The sequence below is a fragment of the Seriola aureovittata genome, chromosome 13 (genome assembly GCF_021018895.1).
Source record: "Seriola aureovittata isolate HTS-2021-v1 ecotype China chromosome 13, ASM2101889v1, whole genome shotgun sequence".
Lineage (NCBI taxonomy): Eukaryota > Metazoa > Chordata > Actinopteri > Carangiformes > Carangidae > Seriola > Seriola aureovittata.
Genome location: NC_079376.1, coordinates 22,356,094 through 22,375,360, shown reverse-complemented (window position 1 = coordinate 22,375,360; position 19,267 = coordinate 22,356,094). Strand labels below are relative to the sequence as shown.

The following is a 19,267-nucleotide window of genomic DNA, read 5'->3' as shown; positions in this document are numbered from 1 at the left end:
AATATGTACGTTATCGGCTTTATGCATAGTTAACGTTACTTTTAATTTGTTAATTTACTCACTTGACCCAACGTTAAAGATAAAAGCTATGATATTTATTTGTAACATGAAAATACGTTTTTGTAACATTAATGTTTCATTAATTTTATCATGTTAATTATTTGTTTAATTGTTTAAACTCTAACAACTTCGTAGAGGAAGGGCACTGTGTTCACTCAGTGTGGTTTCTACTCGGACCTATTTCGGAAAACTTACCCTCACTTCCTGTTTTTGCTCCGAGGCAACAACGTGGATTCCGTGCGGTTCACTAGTGTAGTGTGTAATATTAGTGTTATGTGTGACCGGTGTCTTCACTTTCTACAATGCAGATATCTAGTGTGAATGATGTGAAGATTTACAATTTAAGCCACGGAAAGTCTCTTCCAGAGGTAAGAAGCGGGACTCGCTCCTAACGCTAAGTTATATTCCATTAGCCATGAAGTTGCTGCTTACCTCGAACTTACCAAGCTAGCTAGCTAACACAACGAACATGTCAACTGACGACTGACAAGAGCAGTCCTCACATTGTGTATTTAGAAAATGTCAGTGCTTAACTGTGCTTAACTTTATTTCATGTAATTAAAGGAACACGTCTTTACAGAAGAACATCACCCTCAGTGCAGTCTTCATCCCCCATTAAGCCCCAAGCATTTCAGTGAATGTTGTACCACTAATATAAATTGACCTAAACTAAAACAAAGCACACACCTATAAGACATGGCAGCACTTATCTATATATCAAATCCTACTCACCTCTACTTCATTAATGCAGTGGCTGTCAGATCGGAAGAAAAGACAGCTACAAAAGAAAGATGCTGGTGAGTTTACAGCTGCAGATTCAGCATTACAGCCTGGATATTTTTCGCCAAAATCCAAATCTGTATTTTGACTTCTGTTTTTTCATTATTCTTTTCTAGACATCCAGCGTAGGATTGAGCTCATCCAGGACTTTGAGATGCCCACAGTGTGCACCTCCATCAAAGTGTCGAGAGATGGGCAGTTCATCCTGGCAGCAGGTAAGATGAGCTGTGTGTAGTGTGTCAGCAAACCCTCCTTATGAGTGAGACTGACTTCAGTTGTCAGAACACAACAGGCCTCCAAGATTATTGAGTTGGTCGTTTAATTTCATTAGTTTTTGACTTTTCAATTAATTAATTTAAGGCACATACAAGCCCAGGATTCGCTGTTACGACACCTATCAGCTGTCCCTGAAGTTTGAGCGCTGCCTGGATTCAGATGGTAAGTTAGTAGACACACCCACATGTACCTTTGCCTCCGCGTCATAGACTGAAGTTGACAAGTTTCTTTTTTCTCTCTCAAAGTTGTGGCCTTTGACATCCTGTCTGAAGACTACTCTAAGGTGAGACATTGGGGGACTGTTGCCCCAACATTTTACTTATGCTGTTGCTGTGTTGTTACGTATGTAACCACCTCTTAATATAGCAATTGTTATGTACATCATCACATTAACTATGACCTCAGTGCTAAAACGTATGTAAAATCATAATTGTAGGCATAGTAAAAATAGACTTCATACTCTACAGATGTACTAATAAAGAGTATATTGATCTTGGTAGGTTCCCAGCCCAAATCATATTCACTCCCACAGAGAAAGCAGCCACTACTTGGTTCAAACTGTATCACTAATGTACCGCAGCAGATGTCAACAAGTATTGTTTAGACAAAACCACCAGATTTGTCCACATATCTTTCAAAATTATTATTATTACTCTCTCTTTAATTTACTTATTATTCTCATAATGATAATGTAATTCAGTGTGTGTGTCTGTGAAACCCAACTCCATGAAATGATTGATGTTATTCAGCATTTTTGACTAAACCAGGTGCTTGTCTGTGTGTCTGCAGTTGGTGTTTCTGCACTGTGACCGCTACGTAGAGTTCCACTCTCAGCATGGACACTACTACAAGACGCGTATTCCAAAATTTGGACGAGACTTTTCTTACCACTACCCCTCCTGTGATCTCTATTTTGTGGGGACAAGGTGAGAGTATGATTGAACGATAGATGTTGATGTATTCTGTCGCTGTTTTGGATTTGTCCTGTGCGTGTCTTATGGACAAGCTGCTTGGGTGACACTGCAGTTGTTTTTTGTTTTCAGTTCAGAGGTCTTCAGACTGAATCTGGAACAAGGGCGCTTCCTCAGCTCACTCCAGACTGATGCTGTGTAAGTATCACAGTGGTTAACTCTGAAATATTGAAATTGTTGTACCACTGAAGTCTATGATGCAGACATTAGCGGGCTCTCATTTCTCTCAGCTGATGTTCATGATGCCTCTTTTTCTTGACTTCTCAACCAGGGAGAACAATGTGTGTGACATCAACCCCGTCCATCATTTGCTTGCCACAGGAACCTCTGAGGTAACTGCCATAGCAGGCTGTGTGTGAAATGAGGCAGTAGTTATTAGCAAACTCAAGTGAAACAGTGACTGTGTTTAGCTGTTTGTTGCTAATTGAATTTTAGAATATACCAAGACTAAAAAAGTCAATATATTTATCAAAACAAACGTCTGTAATAAGGACAGATATGTACTTGGTGAAAATGTTAGAAGTTACTTTTGCATCGTGCAGTATCGGGTTTCTTTGTGTTACATGTGCTTAAAGCAATTTCACAGTTTTATACATTATACAGCATTTTTCAATTTTGGATTCCTCTGATGGATTTCTTTCCTTCCTCTATCATCTCCTTGTTATTGTTTGGTATAAAGCATCACACACCAGCTGGGCTGATAAAAATAAGTGTGTTACATTATTTCTGGGAGTAACAGTCCAAGTTTTTCAAACGGTTACCTCTCACTTACATTAGCTGCCAACATGAGAACCCACTGCAGATTTTAACTGGTCTTAAATTCAGTTTCAATTAGTTTTAGAAAGTCTCGAGTTGCCTTTGTAAAAGCCACAAAAACCTTCCTGTATTTAACCGACTGACCGGCATTTCCTCCGTTGGGTCACCAGGGGAGGGTGGAATGCTGGGACCCTCGTGTCCGGAACAGAGTGGGCATGCTGGACTGCGCCCTGAGCAGCCTCGCTGAAGGAACAGAGTAAGTACCAAGCTGTCACACCGATGTCAAATGATTTCAGTTGATCTCAGCCTAATGATGCGTACACAGCCACATGGCACTTTTCTCCTCTGCTGCATAAAAAAAATCATACCAACCATCATTATGGTACAATGTAGAAATATGCAGCTTTATTTGATCACAGTGAGTTTATTCTCCTGTCACAACAGTGCTACAATGTGTCTGTCATCATTACTTATTTTTGCCATGTGTCTCACTTTGCCTTTTACCCCCCGATGAATAATTATTCTGTTGATATTCTCCATGTGTTTTTGTCGACAGAGTTCAAGGTTTGCCCTCAGTCAGTGCGCTGAAGTTTAATGGCTCCCTCACCATGGCAGTAGGCACCAGCACAGGACAGGTGAGGTTTCAGACCCTTGTGTTAGTAGCAAATACACATGCGTCCAATCTGAGCACCCATGGTCTTAAACACATGCGCCTTGCATTGTTCAAATAGAACCCACAATATTTTCATGATGGCTGTCTGCTGCAGCTGGACATCAGTCCTGTTTGCATCAAACTGTGGTTAGAAACTCTGTAACATTAGTCTTTGGCTACATGTTTTACTTCATCTCTGTTAGTTGTTGTTGTTGTTGTAAACTCTCTGCTGCCCTTATGGTGTGAAATTACACATCTTCTTCCTGTTATTAGTCAACTCACAATGACTTGGCCGATGTCCGCCAGTCTCTCCTAGAAAGTTACGCTCTTCTCAAAAAGAGTTCAGTTTTGTTTTTGTTGATTTATATTTATATTTTATTTATTTCCATTCCTTTGGTGGAAGCTAGTGTTCCAGATTTGAATAGATTTCTAAATTTCAGTGGTGTTATCAACCCTTTGCTTTGTGTTGAAGGTGCTGCTGTATGACCTGCGCTCCAGCCAGCCACTCCTGGTTAAGGACCACTTCTACAACCTGCCAATCAAGTCACTCAACTTCCACGATCAGCTGGACCTGGTTGTGTCTGCTGACTCCAAAATTATAAAAATCTGGAACAAAGACAGCGTAAGACCTGACTAACCTGACCTGTGCTGCATGTGATCGATGAAGTATTAAGTGTTGTAGAGTGGTAACTTGTCCGAGACCTGTGCTTCTTCATTGTGTGGACGTTAAAACATTTTTAGTGTAAATATAACAATGACAGGACTGGACTAGCCATTGATCTCTTATCTATTCTGTGTATTCCCCACAGGGCAAAGTGTTTTCCTCCATACAGCCTCAAACCAACATTAATGATGTGTGCATCTACCCTCATTCAGGTGAGACTGACTTCTCCAACAAACCTACAAACTAAGATGGATAAGATAGAGAAATCCCAGTGTCACAGAAGGACAAGAACAGACGCTTAGAAAAGTAACTTAAAAACACTTTTAATAAAACTAAAATACTATGTAAAGAATGAACCTCTATTATTTACAAATGAAGAACAGAAAACTACATACCAACACCAATAGCAACTATAAAGTGGGATTTTGTACAAAACTTGGTCACATATTAGATCAAAAATTCAACATTGCTATAAGCTGTATCATTCGTGCAGCTCTCCTCCACCTCCAGGTGGCGCCATCTTACTGTAGAGTTCACGCACTTGTTTGACTTTGCAGTTTGATCTTGTCTGTCATTTCATGCCTGTCAGTTTACACAAGATACAAAACTAAAGGTGATATTGGAGTCATTGTTGAAGTAATTATTTAGTTTTGGATGTATCAGTTTTTTTTTTTGCTTTTAAGTTTGTTTTAATGAGGTTTCATCCTTGTAGCTGTCATAGAGTAATGAATTAAAGACCCACCCCCATTTTTTATTTCCTTTACTAGCTTTCAGCATTTAAACAGTTTTCTAAATCCCTTCTCATCTTTAGGGCAGAAATGAATTCTTCCTTGGTAATCCATATTCAAATCCTATCCAGCAATTTTTACTGTTTTACATATGTATTTCATTTTTCAAGTGTAGTAGGACCTTCAGATATACATGACTGGAATTAAACTCTGTGTTTACACCACAGATGGCCTCAGTTGATATCCGCCCTTTTTCCCACCACAAACTTTTTGCTTGCATCCTTTGTATGATTGACAGGTATGCTCTTTACTGCCAATGAAGATCCCAAGATGAACACATTCTACATACCGGTGAGTACACAGCTGTTAACATTCCTTAACTCTGTTTAAACCGTGACAGGTCACACTCACAGCCTCGCTGACTCAGTGGTTGTTTGAGGACACTCTTAGGAGTAACAAAAGCAGCAGTGTGTGTGGGGCATTTATTTTCTCTGTCTTTAATCTGATGACTAAAGCTTGTTGTCATCAGCAACTTGTCCTGTGACTCTATTATGATTTTTACAAAGTGTGTTATTCCAGAGAGCGTGTGTGTGTTTGTACAGTAAACTAGACTTTGATTTGAGTAAATGGGTAAATTCCAGACATGGTGGACATGGATGTGCTAAACTTTGGCCCCTCTGTCCTGCATTTGAGATAAGGGTTAGATAAATGCATCACTTTGCTCTTATATGTTGGACCCACAGCTGAAACGACAGTTTTGATCATCGATTTAATTACATGAGTCATTTTCAAGCAAAAGTGCAGAACATCCACCAGTTCCAGCCTCTCATTTATGAGGCTGTGCTGATTTTCTTTATCTCAAGTGAGCGTTAATTCAATATCTTGATAATTATGTCAAGATGATTTTGATGATATCAAGATTGATATCTAGATTTTGGACTGTTGGTCGGGCATAGCAAAAATTTTGAAGACGTTGCTCTGGGGTTTAGGAAATTGTGAACATTGACGTGTAATTGAAAACACAGTGAAGCGATGAATTGAGAAAATGATTGGCAGATTAATCAGAATGAAAATGAATTGTTAATGACAATAATCGTTAGTTGCAGTTCTACTTGGATTGGTGGATTAGAGCCATTGTGTTACTGGCAAACTCAGGTTCATTACTTTCCAAAGCGTGTGTAAACATGTTGCTTTATTTTAATGAAGTTTACTGCCTTGAGGTCTAAACTCTATTTAATGGTTTTCCATGTAATACTGAGGTAATAATTGTTGTGTGTTGAACTGATAATCAGTATTGACATGAAACTAAACAATGACAAGGTGCTGGATACTGTTGACTTTGGGCTCAGTGTGTGACGCCATGTGACATCATCATCTGTGTGGACATAGTACAGATTCCACAGAACAGACAGAAATGCTGAGTTTAAATCCATAAGACTTCCATTCATCCAAAAGAGTGAAAGGTCATGGTGTATGAGTGGATCTTTGATCTGCCCTACTTTGAACTAGTTAACCCCGACTTAGCTTTGTGTTTTCTATATTCACATATGGGCGGGGTAAAGACAAACAAGATTTGAAGATAATAGATAACGACATAAAAGAAAATTTGCCGAACATTACACTGACGAAGAATATGTGATTATAGTGAAAACTGATAATTTCTGCCAGATTTCTTTCCATTTCCTCAACACCAGCAAACAAGGTGTGAAGAAGAAATAATTCTTGAAATTAAATTTTTACTCATTCTGAGACGTTGTGACTACACTTCATCTCCAGATAATACACTTTGTTCATTAAACAACAGTTTCTAAGACAGTGGTTGTGGCCTCTGTCTTCTGGACAGTGTTTCCTCGTTGAGACATGGAAGATGGATAGTTGTTGATGCATCTACGTTTGCTGCTGGGATAAAACATTCTCTCACTCAGTAAAACATGCAAACAACTGCCAGGATGAAGAAAACCGTTCAATGTGTCCGACTTTGATGACTGAAGCCTCATAACAGCTGAACGTTAGAACATATTTTTGCACAGGGATAGTGGATTGTGTCTCAGTAGAGAAGCTGGAATTGGGGACTGTTTTGAATTTAGCTTAAACCAGAGGTGACAAAGTCCACAGCTCCATTACTTGAGTCATCGATAGATACTCCTGGTTAAATATTACTCCAATATAAGTGAAAGTTGTTCAGTGTAAATTTTACTTGAGTACTGCAGTACTTGATTTTGATATTCAAAAGGACATATTTTATGTCAACACATTGTTGTATAGTTCTACATTTACAGAACTTAATGACTCTGAAGCAACCTACTGACTGACTATAGACCTTGTAGAATAAAAAGCTTGTAATATATGCTACAAAGCTGATAGAAAGGCCATTAAAAATAAAAGAATTTTAAAAATTCTTTTTTTTTAAAGACCCCATATTTTTCACCTTTCGTTTGTTTTATTTAAAGTGTTGATACATAAAAAGATATATTTGTGGTTTAAGAACCAAAACCAAAAACCATCTTGATGTAGTTTAACATCTCCTCTCTCAGGGTTTTTCATAGTATTAATAAAGAACCTACACCTGCTTCGTAATCAAAAAAGACATGGAAATCTCACTTTATACAACAGGGGACCTTTAACACGCCCCGCCCCTCACAGAACAGCATGGCAGGGTGAAGTTTGGTCGTGGTAAACACAGCAAACATTTAAGACGATACACATACATACATAGCCGTCGTCAGGACACTGCCGGGTTCTGATCAAAAATGCTTCAGCGCAACATGACTGTGACTGTATAGGAGTTGGCTGTGATTGTTTTTCTCCTGTGATGAACACACCGTATGGCCTATCACATTTTCAAAATAAAATAAAATTCATTCAGCAAGAGTACATCATAGAAATGTAGTGAAGTCTAAAATACAGCGTTTGTCTTTTAGATGTAGTGGAGTAAAAGCCATACATTTCCAAAAGAAATAATACTCAAGTAAAGTACAGATATTTGAAAATACACTTAAGTACAGCACTCAAGTAAATGTAATTTGTTACTGTCCACCCCTAAAAGATTAATCACCTCGCCAAATGCTATATTGTTTAATTTTCTGTTAATCACACCAAATGAGACAGTGACAGGGACAAAACTGAGATTCCTGGTTTAGTGATATTATATAACCTTGTTTCTAAACACAGGCAAGTGTCAAAATGAGAGTTTGGAGCACACAGCAGTGTCGGTGTCAGGAGAGTGGAATGAAGCTGCTTCTTATCGCTGTGAGAACATTAAATGTGTCTTGTCAGTCAAAAGTGAACACCATACTCATGTTACGAGGCAGTGATACTTTGCTGCTGATGCTTTTGTATCATTAGCGTTGGGTGAACTGTCAGCACAATTCAACAAAGAAGAGCTCAGTCATTTCTGACTGGAAGTGAAACATAACCTTGGACAGTTGGTTTATTTTTGTTTCAACAAATGCATGATAGGTTTCATACTTACTCAGAGATCTAAATCTGAACTAGGTATGTGTGTGTGTGTGTGTGTGTGCGTGTGCATGTGGGTGTCTGTGTGTTTAGGCTCTGGGCCCTGCACCTCGGTGGTGCTCCTTCCTTGACAACCTGACAGAGGAGCTGGAGGAGAGCCCAGAAAGCACAGTGTACGATGACTACAAGTTTGTCACCCGGAAGGACCTGGAAAACCTGGGTGAGACCTCACTGCTTTCATTTTCTGCTCACAAGTCTAACTGCGTATGCAAAAAAAAAAAAGTTGCACAAGCAATTACACAGTATCGTTTTTTTTCCTTTTTCAAAAGCAATGCATGCAGTTCAAAAGCACAGAGGGCTGAAGAGATCACTGTACAAAGAGGGAGTTTAATCCCAGCGCTGCAAGTTAAACAAAAGTGTGAATCAGTCTGAGCACTTTGCCGTCTTGGGGGTTAGTGCAGCAGGCTAGACTGAGATCTAAGTAGAGACCCAGGGAATGATTGAGAGGTTTAGGTAAGAACAGTAGTGTGGGGGGTGGGAGGAAGGAGAGTCGGGGGAGTGGACACTGGAAGGGTTGAATGAACATTGGAATGCAGGCTCAGCAGTAAAGAGATCAAATGACAAGAAGCAGAAAGGTGGTTGGCTAATGTGGAATAAATGGAGAGGAGGGGGCAGGCAGAGGAACAGCGGTGTTGATTTACACGAGCCGTGTAGTGTGGCCCTGTTATGTAACCTTGGGGCGGCCTGAGCAGACTGATGGCAGATCCTGGGAAGAGCAACGTACTCCACATCTACATGCACTGACATGCTCACAGGCTTCGACACAAGAAATAGTTTCAAATGATCACTGCAACCCCTTCATGCTGCTGTTCGAATTCACACGTGGGAGGGAGGGAGGAGATTCTCAGGAAAGAGATTTTCAGAATGGACTGCTCATGTGACGCGTTACACAAATTCATTAAGACATGGAGTCATGAAACTGTTTTTTCACTCCCATTTTGGAGAGAGTTGATAGCATGACAACACACAGGGAAAAAGAAAATGTCTGCAGTTCATTAATGTCAGAAATGAATGAGAAAAATCTTCATTTGTTAACTCTAATCTACACACTACCCGTCAAAGGTTTTACAACACCCCAATTTTTCTGAAATTTTATTGAAATTACAGCAGCTCAAGTCCAGTGAATAACCTTAAATGTTAGAGGTAAGTTGGACAAGATTTTTTAAAATTTTTTTATTAAAGGTTTAGGTCACTAAAAACTGAAGAAAATCATGTGCAGTTAATAGAAAACGTGCAGTAATGGAAGTAAATGAAGCCTTGAAAGTTAATACAAACAATTCCTACAGCTGCCCCGACTTTAGTTGATGACTTACAAACGCTCCGTCTGTGCAGAGGCAGTGTGGGAGTACACCCTCCAATGCATTATTAGGACAACACTGCACTGCAGGAAGTAGTGCTGTATACTGCTGTCAGAAGGGTGAGAAAAAGGCAGAAGAAAGACTGGGTGGTCAGAGGTTCATCCTACAGCGACATGATGGAAGAGCAGCACAATCTCCAGACTTAAACCACATGGAGCTGGTTTGTGATGAACTGAACAGAAGTTGAGAGCAAAGGAAACTACAAGTGCAACAGATGCATGGAAACATCTGCAGCAGTGCTGGGACCAACTTTCCAAATAATGTTTCATTTCCGTTGTAGAAAGAACGCTGTCTCAAGTGTGTTCAGCTGTTAGTTGCAGCTGTTTTGCATACATGCACATGTATTAGCATACTAAATGCTCACAATAACAATGCTAACATACTGATGTTTAGTAAGTATAAGATTTAACATGTTTATCATCAAACTTTAAGTGTATTGGCATGCTGAAATTCACCAAAGTATCACCAAAGTTACAAAAATTCATGAATTGAGACATGAATTCATGTACCAAATGCCATCAAATAGTTATTGAAAAAAATTTCACTCAGAACCACAAATGCCAACATGGTGGCATTAGAGAAAACGTCATAGAGGAAAAGAGTATCACCAAAGTCATAGGATTCATTCCTCTGGGAACAATGAATTTCTGTACCAAAATGAGTCTGGACCAAAGTGGTGGACGATGGAGTCCCCATAGAGCCACCATCTAAAAATCTCTGTATATTTCTGCCTATATTTCAAATACACAATTTCACTATTTGTTTATTTTTGTAAAATCCTGACTTGCTTTGTTTTCCATGTTTGTGTCAGGTTTGTCTCACCTGGTGGGATCATCTCTGCTGAAAGCCTACATGCACGGCTATTTCATGGACGTAAGGCTTTATCACAAGGTACGGTGTTGATTTCTGTTTCCACTTTTTGTTTACATATCTTGAATATTAAGTTGACTTGTTCAATCCAGTGTGATTATGTTAGAACAACAACTACTTTAAACATGTTGTTGTGAAAGAGGAATGTTTTGATTTGACAGCTGTGCTGTTTGGTTTGGCCACAGATCAAAAGCATGGCTAATCCCTTCGCATACGAGGAATATCGCAAAGATAAGATCCGCCAGAAGATTGAGGAGTCCAGGACTCAGAGGGTGCAGGTTAAGGTGAGAGGTCCGGTCTTTCTAATAGTGCTTGAAGGCTCACCCAGTTTGTAGAGCTTGTTCAGATCTCTCCCTAATAATTAATAATTAATATGAGGGAGAAAATCATGACTTGTCTTGCTCAGTCCGGATCACATACCATTATCTTCCTTATGCATTTCTAACAAACTCTCATGTTGTTGCACATTCCTGATTTTGACATGTTTCAGTTTCATTAACCAGAAAGTAAAATGTACCTTTCTTCACATCCTGTCACACTCGTTTCAAACGTGAAAAACAAATGACTGATAACAACTGGAAGGCCTTTGTTGATGTCAGTAAAAATGTGTGTGTGTTGCTTCACAAATCAAAGTGATTTGATCATTTTGCCCACTTCCTGTGTGTGTGTGTGTGTGTAATCAAATGTACAATTTGTTCTGGCTGAAACAGAAGTTGCCCAAGGTGAACAAGGACCTGGCTCTCAAGCTGATGGAGGAGGGTGATGATGAAGCACAGCTAGCATCGAGGAAAAAGAGGGGCAAGGTAGGAAAACATAGATTACAAAGTCAAGGTGTGTATGTCAAGGTTGCTTTTTTAGAAGTATGCTCTGTCAAACCATCAAGCCTAATCATCTGCACCATCTCAACTTTTCAAACCTGCAGGCTCTCCCCACCATCCTGGGCGACGACCGTTTCAAGATGATGTTCGAAAACCCCGACTACCAGGTAGACGAGCAGAGCGAGGAGTTCCGCCTGCTCAACCCCATCGTTTCCAAGGTTGGACAGAAGAGGAAGAAGAAGCTGCGTCTACTGGCTCAGCAGGCTGCGGCTGCCCAGCAGGTAATGCTTCACTTGCACATTTTCTGCCCAGGTGTGGCATCTCATGTTTGACTCAAGGCCTTTAGAAAGGCAAGTGTGAATTAAGAACACCAGACTTAGTCTTACGAATGATTTTAATTGGTTTGAGCCAGAGGGGAGTAGCATCCACTATCAGTTCTTGTATTGGAGATAGTGTGATATCAGCTTGCAGTCCCTCCAGACAGGTTATCTGTCTCTCTCTTGTTCACAGGCCAGAGCCCAGAAAGAATATCGCACCAATAATTTTTTCAAAACTTTGTAATATCTCTGTCCAGGCGGCTGAGGACGAGGAGGAGCCCGAGGGGCGAGCCAGCTCTGAGGAGGAGAGCTCGGACGACGACAAGAGCTGGGTGGAGGAGGTGAGGGAGCAGCGGAGGTTGCTGCGGCAGGAGGACAGAGACCGCCGGCGGCAGAAGAGGAAGGACGCAGACCGCAACACTGTCCTACTGGAGAAGGAGCGGAACGGAGGAGAGAAAACCTCAAACATGGCTGAGAGCAAGAAGACAAGTCAGCCTCATTTTTATCAGATCAAAGCCGGGGAGGAGTTCAGAAGTTTTAATGACATGGCCCGCAAGCAGAAACTACAGAAGTAAGTCTTTGGAAATGTATTAAATGCAACTCTTAAATAAGTGCTGTTTTAATGTGTGGTACACTCAGATTATTATTCACATTACTTTAGGGTTTACATCAGCGATATTTCTATGGCGATACAAGAAACTTTCTGTGGTACATGCTTTTTCTAAATGTATAAATTTACTAACTATAGATACAACCATGCTTAAAGCTAAAGGTCAGCACATTACAGAGCCAAAATATTGACAAAAAAGTCTGTACCAATACTTTCTGACTGCTCGATGTACATTGTGTGGTGTATGACATCTGAGCAACGTGCGTTTTTTCCAGGGCTTCTCTGGAGGACCGTCTGAAGTTGGAGGAGCACTCTGGAACTAGCAACATGGCCGACACTGCAGTGGGCAGCAAACAACTAACTTTCACTCTCAAAAAGGTAAACTGTATTTTTTTTTTTTTTCTTAAATCATTGCAGTAAAAAACAAACGCGAAACACTGTATCTACTATAAACCAACAGCAGCAACTGTCCTGAGAGGGTCTTAGTATTTATCGTCAAGGCAACAGTTTCTCTTCTGAACTTTCAGAACATTATTTTTAGAGTAAGTAACAATAATCAGCTCCTACACACTGCAAACACCCATTGTAAATTCATTGAATAGCTAGTAAGAGACCATCATCATGCATTCCATGTAACAATTAACAACAAGCCGTGTAACATACCACCAATAAAATATTCAAAACTATTTAAATTCACTGTGAGTGAAGTCCGCAATTTCTCAAAGAGCAAAATATTATTAACTGCCTTCAAACACAACAACTTCATTCAAGTGCAGCAAACAGAAGGAAGAGAAACAGAATCCATTTGTAAAAATAACTTCACAAATCTTAAAGCAGTTTAGTAATGATCTGAAAACACATAATATCTATAGAAAACATTCATTTTCATAATGATAATAAATAATAATCCTGTAAACTTTAGCAAGACAATATAAGAACAACTTATTTATCATAAATAATAATTCTGCCCTTGTTTGCAGTCGGAGCAGCAGAAGAAGCAGCAGCAGGCAGAGCGGGAGCACCACGAGGAGAGGAAGAAGCTGAGGCGCTCGGCCGGACACCTGAGTAGTGGCCGTGGAAGAGGCTGGGGCAGAGGAAGAGGAAGAGGAAGAAGCTTGCACTGAGGAGGGAAGCCCAGTCCGCTCTGGGGCCTCCGTCCTGGATGGGCAACAGAGGCATTTCCTGGCAAACTCCTCATCTAAAAGAATCAAAGTTTAGTCGTTTCTTCCGTTAACTCAAGGCTGACAGAGTCTTCAAGTGCTGAAGACTGCTGCTTTTAAACTCTAGGGATATTCTAGGGAGACACAAGGCAGAGACTGACACTGATGAGCAGACGAGCGTGACCTGCTCCTGGGTGGTCTGAGCAATGTGTTTAGCTGCTCTCTGCAAATCAAAAAAGATTACTTATGTTGCTGCCTGCGTGCATATAATGCTTATGCCATTATTGAAAAGTACCTTGACTGTAAACTTGTGTTTGGAGGGGTGGCCCCAGAAGGAATTAGAGATATGAAGAGCTGAAAGGACTTGACATGACCTGCCTTGTCTCAGACGTCTAGTTTCTTATTGCTGCTCCTCACTGGAGCCTATTTCATTTAATGGATCGGAGAAAAGATGTGTGTAAAATGATCGTTTTCTTTTTATTGTATATTGTTAAACCAACACTGGATTAACAACCCTTGTGCTTGCTGAAAATCAAAATACACCATTTTCTACTGAGCACCAGAATGAATTTAAAATGTGTAGCCACTCAGTCAAACCAGAGCGTGCTTCCTTTGCAGCAGATTACTATCCACTTGCGTCAGAAGAAAGAGGAGGGGAGGAAAAAGTTTTTTTTTTTCCTTTACCCCACCAACAACTGCAGTTCTTGGAAATAGAAGGACTGCTTGGGTGTCCTCCCCATCCCCCAGTGTAGTGTGCTGATGGTGTGAACTCCCTCTGCTCCTGCATTGGCCCGTTTCAAATGGGAGGGAGGTGCGTCTCAGCCCTCAGCATGCCAAACTGTCCCCCAGGCTCATTTGAACTAATTTGGTGTCACCATGCTTTTTCACCAAGAGCCATCTGGCAGGGTTTGTGCAGTGGTGGAAGAGGTATTCAGGCCCTTAACTTTAGTAAAAGTACCAGTGCAGCAATGTATAAATAATTCATTACCAGCAAAAGTCCTGTATGTAAAATCAAAATAGTAAAAGTAGATTTTTTTTTTTTTGTATTTTAAGTATAACATAAAAGTCCTGGTTTCTGATATTAATACGGAAGTTATTTTGCAGAGTCGGACGATTGACTCATAAAACTCTCATATCTTTACGGTAAATATGAAGTCATAGAGCTGGCAGCCAGTTAGCTGAGCTTAGCATTAAGACTGGAAATGGGGAAACAGCTATTCCGACTCAGTCCGTATATGTCATTTGTTCAATACATACAAAAAACAAAATTAATGTAAAAAAAAAAGACAGGGGTCTATGTGCCGGGTCTATGGGTCTATGGACTATTTCTTGTCTGAGAGAAATGGAGCCGCATATAACCCCACCATAAAACAGCTAATTGTATGGATCACATTAATTTTATATAATTTGTTAATTAATACGCTTTACAGGTGTTTAGTAGGTGGAACTGTTACCTTTGGACAGAGCTGGTTTCCTGTCTTTATGCTAAGCTAAGCTAACCAGTTATATTCATCTCCTCATCTAATAAACAGCCACAAAGCAAATAAGTGTATTTCCCCAAACAAACTATTTCTTTAATCTTGTACATTAACTGGCATGATGACATCCTAACCCTGACACTTAACATACTTTCAAAACGAAATTCATTGCTTATGATTTCGTTCAGGTGTACACAACAAAGGGGAGACACACCATGGATTACAGTTAATAACGAATCTTTTTAGTGGACCAATCAAATGTTCACATGGGGTGTGCTAATCAGTAATGTGAGCGATGTGTGGTGTACGTGATTGAAAGATGTGGGTGTTTGTAAGGTGCAAAACAAAAATAAGGATAAACTAAGATAACGTAACCAAAGCTAAGACGCAGGGTTAATGTCCAGAGAGTTAGTCTGCAGCCAAGAATAATGTCAGAACGCCACATAAAACAAAAATGAGTACTATTAGGAGATTAACAAACATGTCATTTTCCAGACTCCAGGACTGGTAAAGAGATGCTTTGAGCGAGCCAATCTGCAGTGTCTAAATCTTTGATATTTTAAATGTCCAACCCTGGGGCTGGAGGAACATGGCTGGCCTCAGAATGCAGGAAAGTGAGGCCTATGGTCAATATGATATGAAATATGACCGTTGAACCAAAGCACACATCAGGATGTGTTGGCCAAAATGAGCAACAAAGCTCATCACAAGTGTCCAAAGCAAAGTCAACGCCCTACCCACACAAAACTCCAGCTACCGCTGGAGTTAACACGTAGCATGACACCAAAGTTTTACACCCACAGGTTCTTCTAAACAAAAGGCTCACTAGCAAACCAAATTGCCCCAAGGCACCAAAACAGAGGGAACCCAGCTTCAACTATGCTCACACGAAACAAAGCATGAGCTGCCGTGCTTAAAAACCGATACCACGTTGAAACATGCAACAACAGATGAGGTAGACTACTTCCTCACTGCACTGATTCTTGATCCTCACTTACCTAACCAAATTGTGCTATAATGCCTAGACATCCCGAGGCGTACCAGGATCAAGTTCACATGTTATCAGACAACAGGTATAGATTTTACAATACCAGCCATTGAATGTTTAAAATCATAAACCTATAGACAAAGTTTGAATCCAGGCTCTCCAACCCTATCTCACTAATTCCACTTTCTATTCAACTAGTTTCGGCCCTAGTCTAACCCTAACCCTTCCACCAGAGCTAAAAGGCAACCAGAAGCTGGCAACCCGCTACAAACCTAGGGAAATGCTCCCAAGACATCGTCTTCACCCACATTCTCCACCAAACTGAAGTGACAACGACAAACTGGTTGGTCTCCTGTTGAGAGTGACCACTTCAGCCTGCAAAGGGGAAGCTCGGCTTCTACAAAACTCAAATGTAGCTCTTCTTACCCCAAGGGTGTGCACGATAAAACAAACCAAAACTAGTTTAGAGACAAATGCTGCTCCCTTACAACATCCACCAAAAGATAACGTAACCAAACCCAGGATGTGGAGAGGTGCAGAGGGAGTGGTTCATCTGCAGCCAAAAGTTATGCAAACCTGAAAACACTGGGCACCTCAGGTGTTCCAGATACACCAATAAACTACCTGCAGAACAATCCGAACCCCAGGAGGAGCTCATCTGTCATCACACTAGGATGAACATGAAGCTTTTAACCCCAGTATTTGTTTAGAGATTTCTATCAGTAGAAAGTGTGTTACTGAGGCTAGACGACACAGCTCCATCCTAGTTTACTCCTTCCTGCTGGGAAACCAGTGACACTGCCCCAGTGTAGAAGAAATCATAATTTAGCTGTGTCATCTGGTGTAGTTCTTTAGTCTGGGTTCCAGGCAAATCGCCCCTTTTTTCTCTCACAATGCTTTGACTTCACCATGACAACTGGCAATCAGGCCACAGGAAGTGGGTCAACCAAAGCTGTCACAAAGAATAAGGAAACATACTGAATTTCCACAGAAAATCCAGAGATGTGCTATAATATTCTGTAAGCCTCATAACCCAAACCATTACGTAGACCTACAGATTTCTGTCTTGCAGAATTTCTCAAGCAGCAGCCATGTTTTCACTTGAAATGATCAAACAGCTCGGTCGCAGTAGGACATTAGGATAGAGCGCAATACAGAATCAGTGTGTTTCAGATTTAATTATAAACACAGAAGAAGTGAAAACCAAGCATCCTTTAATGTGACTGAATCAAAGCATGCAGTATCTGATGAAGGTTTGTGGTTCCATCATAGAGTCACTCCCTGTTTCCTCAGATCACAATTAGTGAGCAAGTGTGTCGATGACTCTGGATAATCAACAGTGGGCACTGTCAACAGGTTTCGTAGGGACTAATAACATAAACTATCATAATTATAAGTAACTGGAGAGAAAACTTCTTTCGTAATCCACTTAACATCATAAACCCCTTAAATATAAAAGCAACTTGTACTTTTTACCCAGAAAAACGGCAGCTCCTCCATTTACTCGGATTTATTATTATATTATTAAATTGGCTGCGACATTGACAGCCAACATTTCTTCTATGTATATGCTTTTGGACTCCACTGTATGTACATGACTTGTCTTTTTTCCTTCATTCACATATTCACACATTTGAGCCTCACTTGAATATGCAAATATGAAGAAACAATAATGTGTATTTAAACCTCATATACATATTGTAAAAGTTTGAAGATAGATAGCCTGCAGAAGTGTATCTTGTAAACTTTTGAGTGTGTATTGACATGAGAATCCTTGAAAACACAAACCTTATTTGAGCTCAAACGTACAGTGTTTGCTCAAAGGATAGAATGATACCTTTTCAAACTGACTTGGCTGACTGAGCTTGACTCACTTGTACACTTAATTTGACTCACTTATGTAAGTATCAGCATAGCCCTTAATCTCCATGTATCTGCATAGTGTAAATAATGTAGATGTAGATAATTTAACTTCCTTTTAAAAGTCGTTGCCACCTTAAGTAAGGTATAAAATATGTTGCTAGTCATCTAAGATACATACCATGCTACCACAATGTCATGGTTTGACTTAGGAGTTTTGCAGTATATCATTCCCTTATAAAGGCAAAAATGGCACAGAGCTAAGATCACACAGCAGCATGTCAGTGGGGATAATGATGCCACAGTGCTACACTACATACCATAAGTTTCTGGAAAAATTCTCAAATAAACTTCTGTCCAATTCTTTGTGTTACTTTACAACCAAATACCTGCAGCTGTACTGTGTGTATGTGCTAATAAGTCAATGTTAACACGCTAAACTAAGATGGAGAACTTTAGCATGTTAGCATCGCCATTGCCAGCTTGTTAATATGTCGGCGTTAGCATTTAACTTGCTAGCCGTGCTAAATACAGCCTTAAGAGCACGGATGTACTAGCGCTAGCATGGCAGTAAAATCTTGTTTTAAATGTAGCTTTAAAATGCTGTAAGCAACAGAAATAAAATTCCATTCACCTCCATTGTATTGGGTTGGCAGCAGAAATCTCTCAAATTTTAAAATCTGGATCATTAAAACCAAAACCGTCTACATGGCTAGGGGAAAGTGAGAAAACACACTTTAGCCCATAGTCGCTTTGATATGCAAGTATGAAGAAACAACAGTGTGTATTTGAACCTCATATACATATTGTGGAAGTTTGAAGATACATAGCCTGCAGAGATGTCTCTTGTAAACTTATTTGTGAGTATTGACGTAAGAGTCCATAAAAATACAAAAACCTTATTTGAGCTCAAACATGCAGCGTTTGCCTAAAAGAGACTGCAGTGTGAAATGTGAATGGGCTTGCTGGTCAGACTTGTTCAGTTCTTGACTAGGCCCTCAGGGTGCAATGTCTTTAACTAGTCTATTTGATTAGTTCTGTTACCTGATCTTTGACTTCATTTTGTGTTATTATTATTTTCAAAATTAAACTGTTTAATTTACAAGCTTGACTCACTCAGTGTATGCATCTGCACAGTCTTTAATTTTCATGTATCTGCGTAGTGTAAAGTAGTAGTAGTAGTAGCACCATTAGTTTATTTTGGATCTTTATAGGAATATCAATTAACTCCACTCTGTTCCTTGCTCTCTGAGTGTCTGAGCTGGAGCCACTCTGCCACATCGCTTGTCCATCTTCCCCCATTAAGACGGAGGCTTCACAGTATCAAATGCACAGCGTCTCAGCTGCGAAATATATATCCCTCAGTGATCATCAAGCACTTGAACTTTGATTAGGTCAACCATTG

General features: G+C 40.1%; 1 protein-coding gene across 1 annotated transcript; it reads left to right on the top strand.

Moving 5' to 3' along the window:
* Positions 1 to 269: 269 nt before the first annotated feature.
* Positions 270 to 18,225, top strand: nol10 (nucleolar protein 10). The gene is made up of 21 exons (XM_056393597.1): positions 270 to 428; positions 812 to 857; positions 957 to 1,055; positions 1,201 to 1,278; positions 1,362 to 1,399; positions 1,906 to 2,042; positions 2,160 to 2,225; positions 2,359 to 2,419; positions 3,014 to 3,099; positions 3,400 to 3,478; positions 3,968 to 4,117; positions 4,305 to 4,371; positions 5,186 to 5,238; positions 8,437 to 8,563; positions 10,573 to 10,652; positions 10,817 to 10,915; positions 11,342 to 11,434; positions 11,554 to 11,730; positions 12,024 to 12,337; positions 12,652 to 12,754; positions 13,357 to 18,225. The coding sequence occupies exons 1-21, from the start codon at positions 363 to 365 to the stop codon at positions 13,498 to 13,500; spliced, it is 2,163 nt and encodes a 720-aa protein (XP_056249572.1). The 5' UTR covers positions 270 to 362; the 3' UTR covers positions 13,501 to 18,225.
* The last annotated feature ends 1,042 nt before the right edge of the window (positions 18,226 to 19,267 follow it).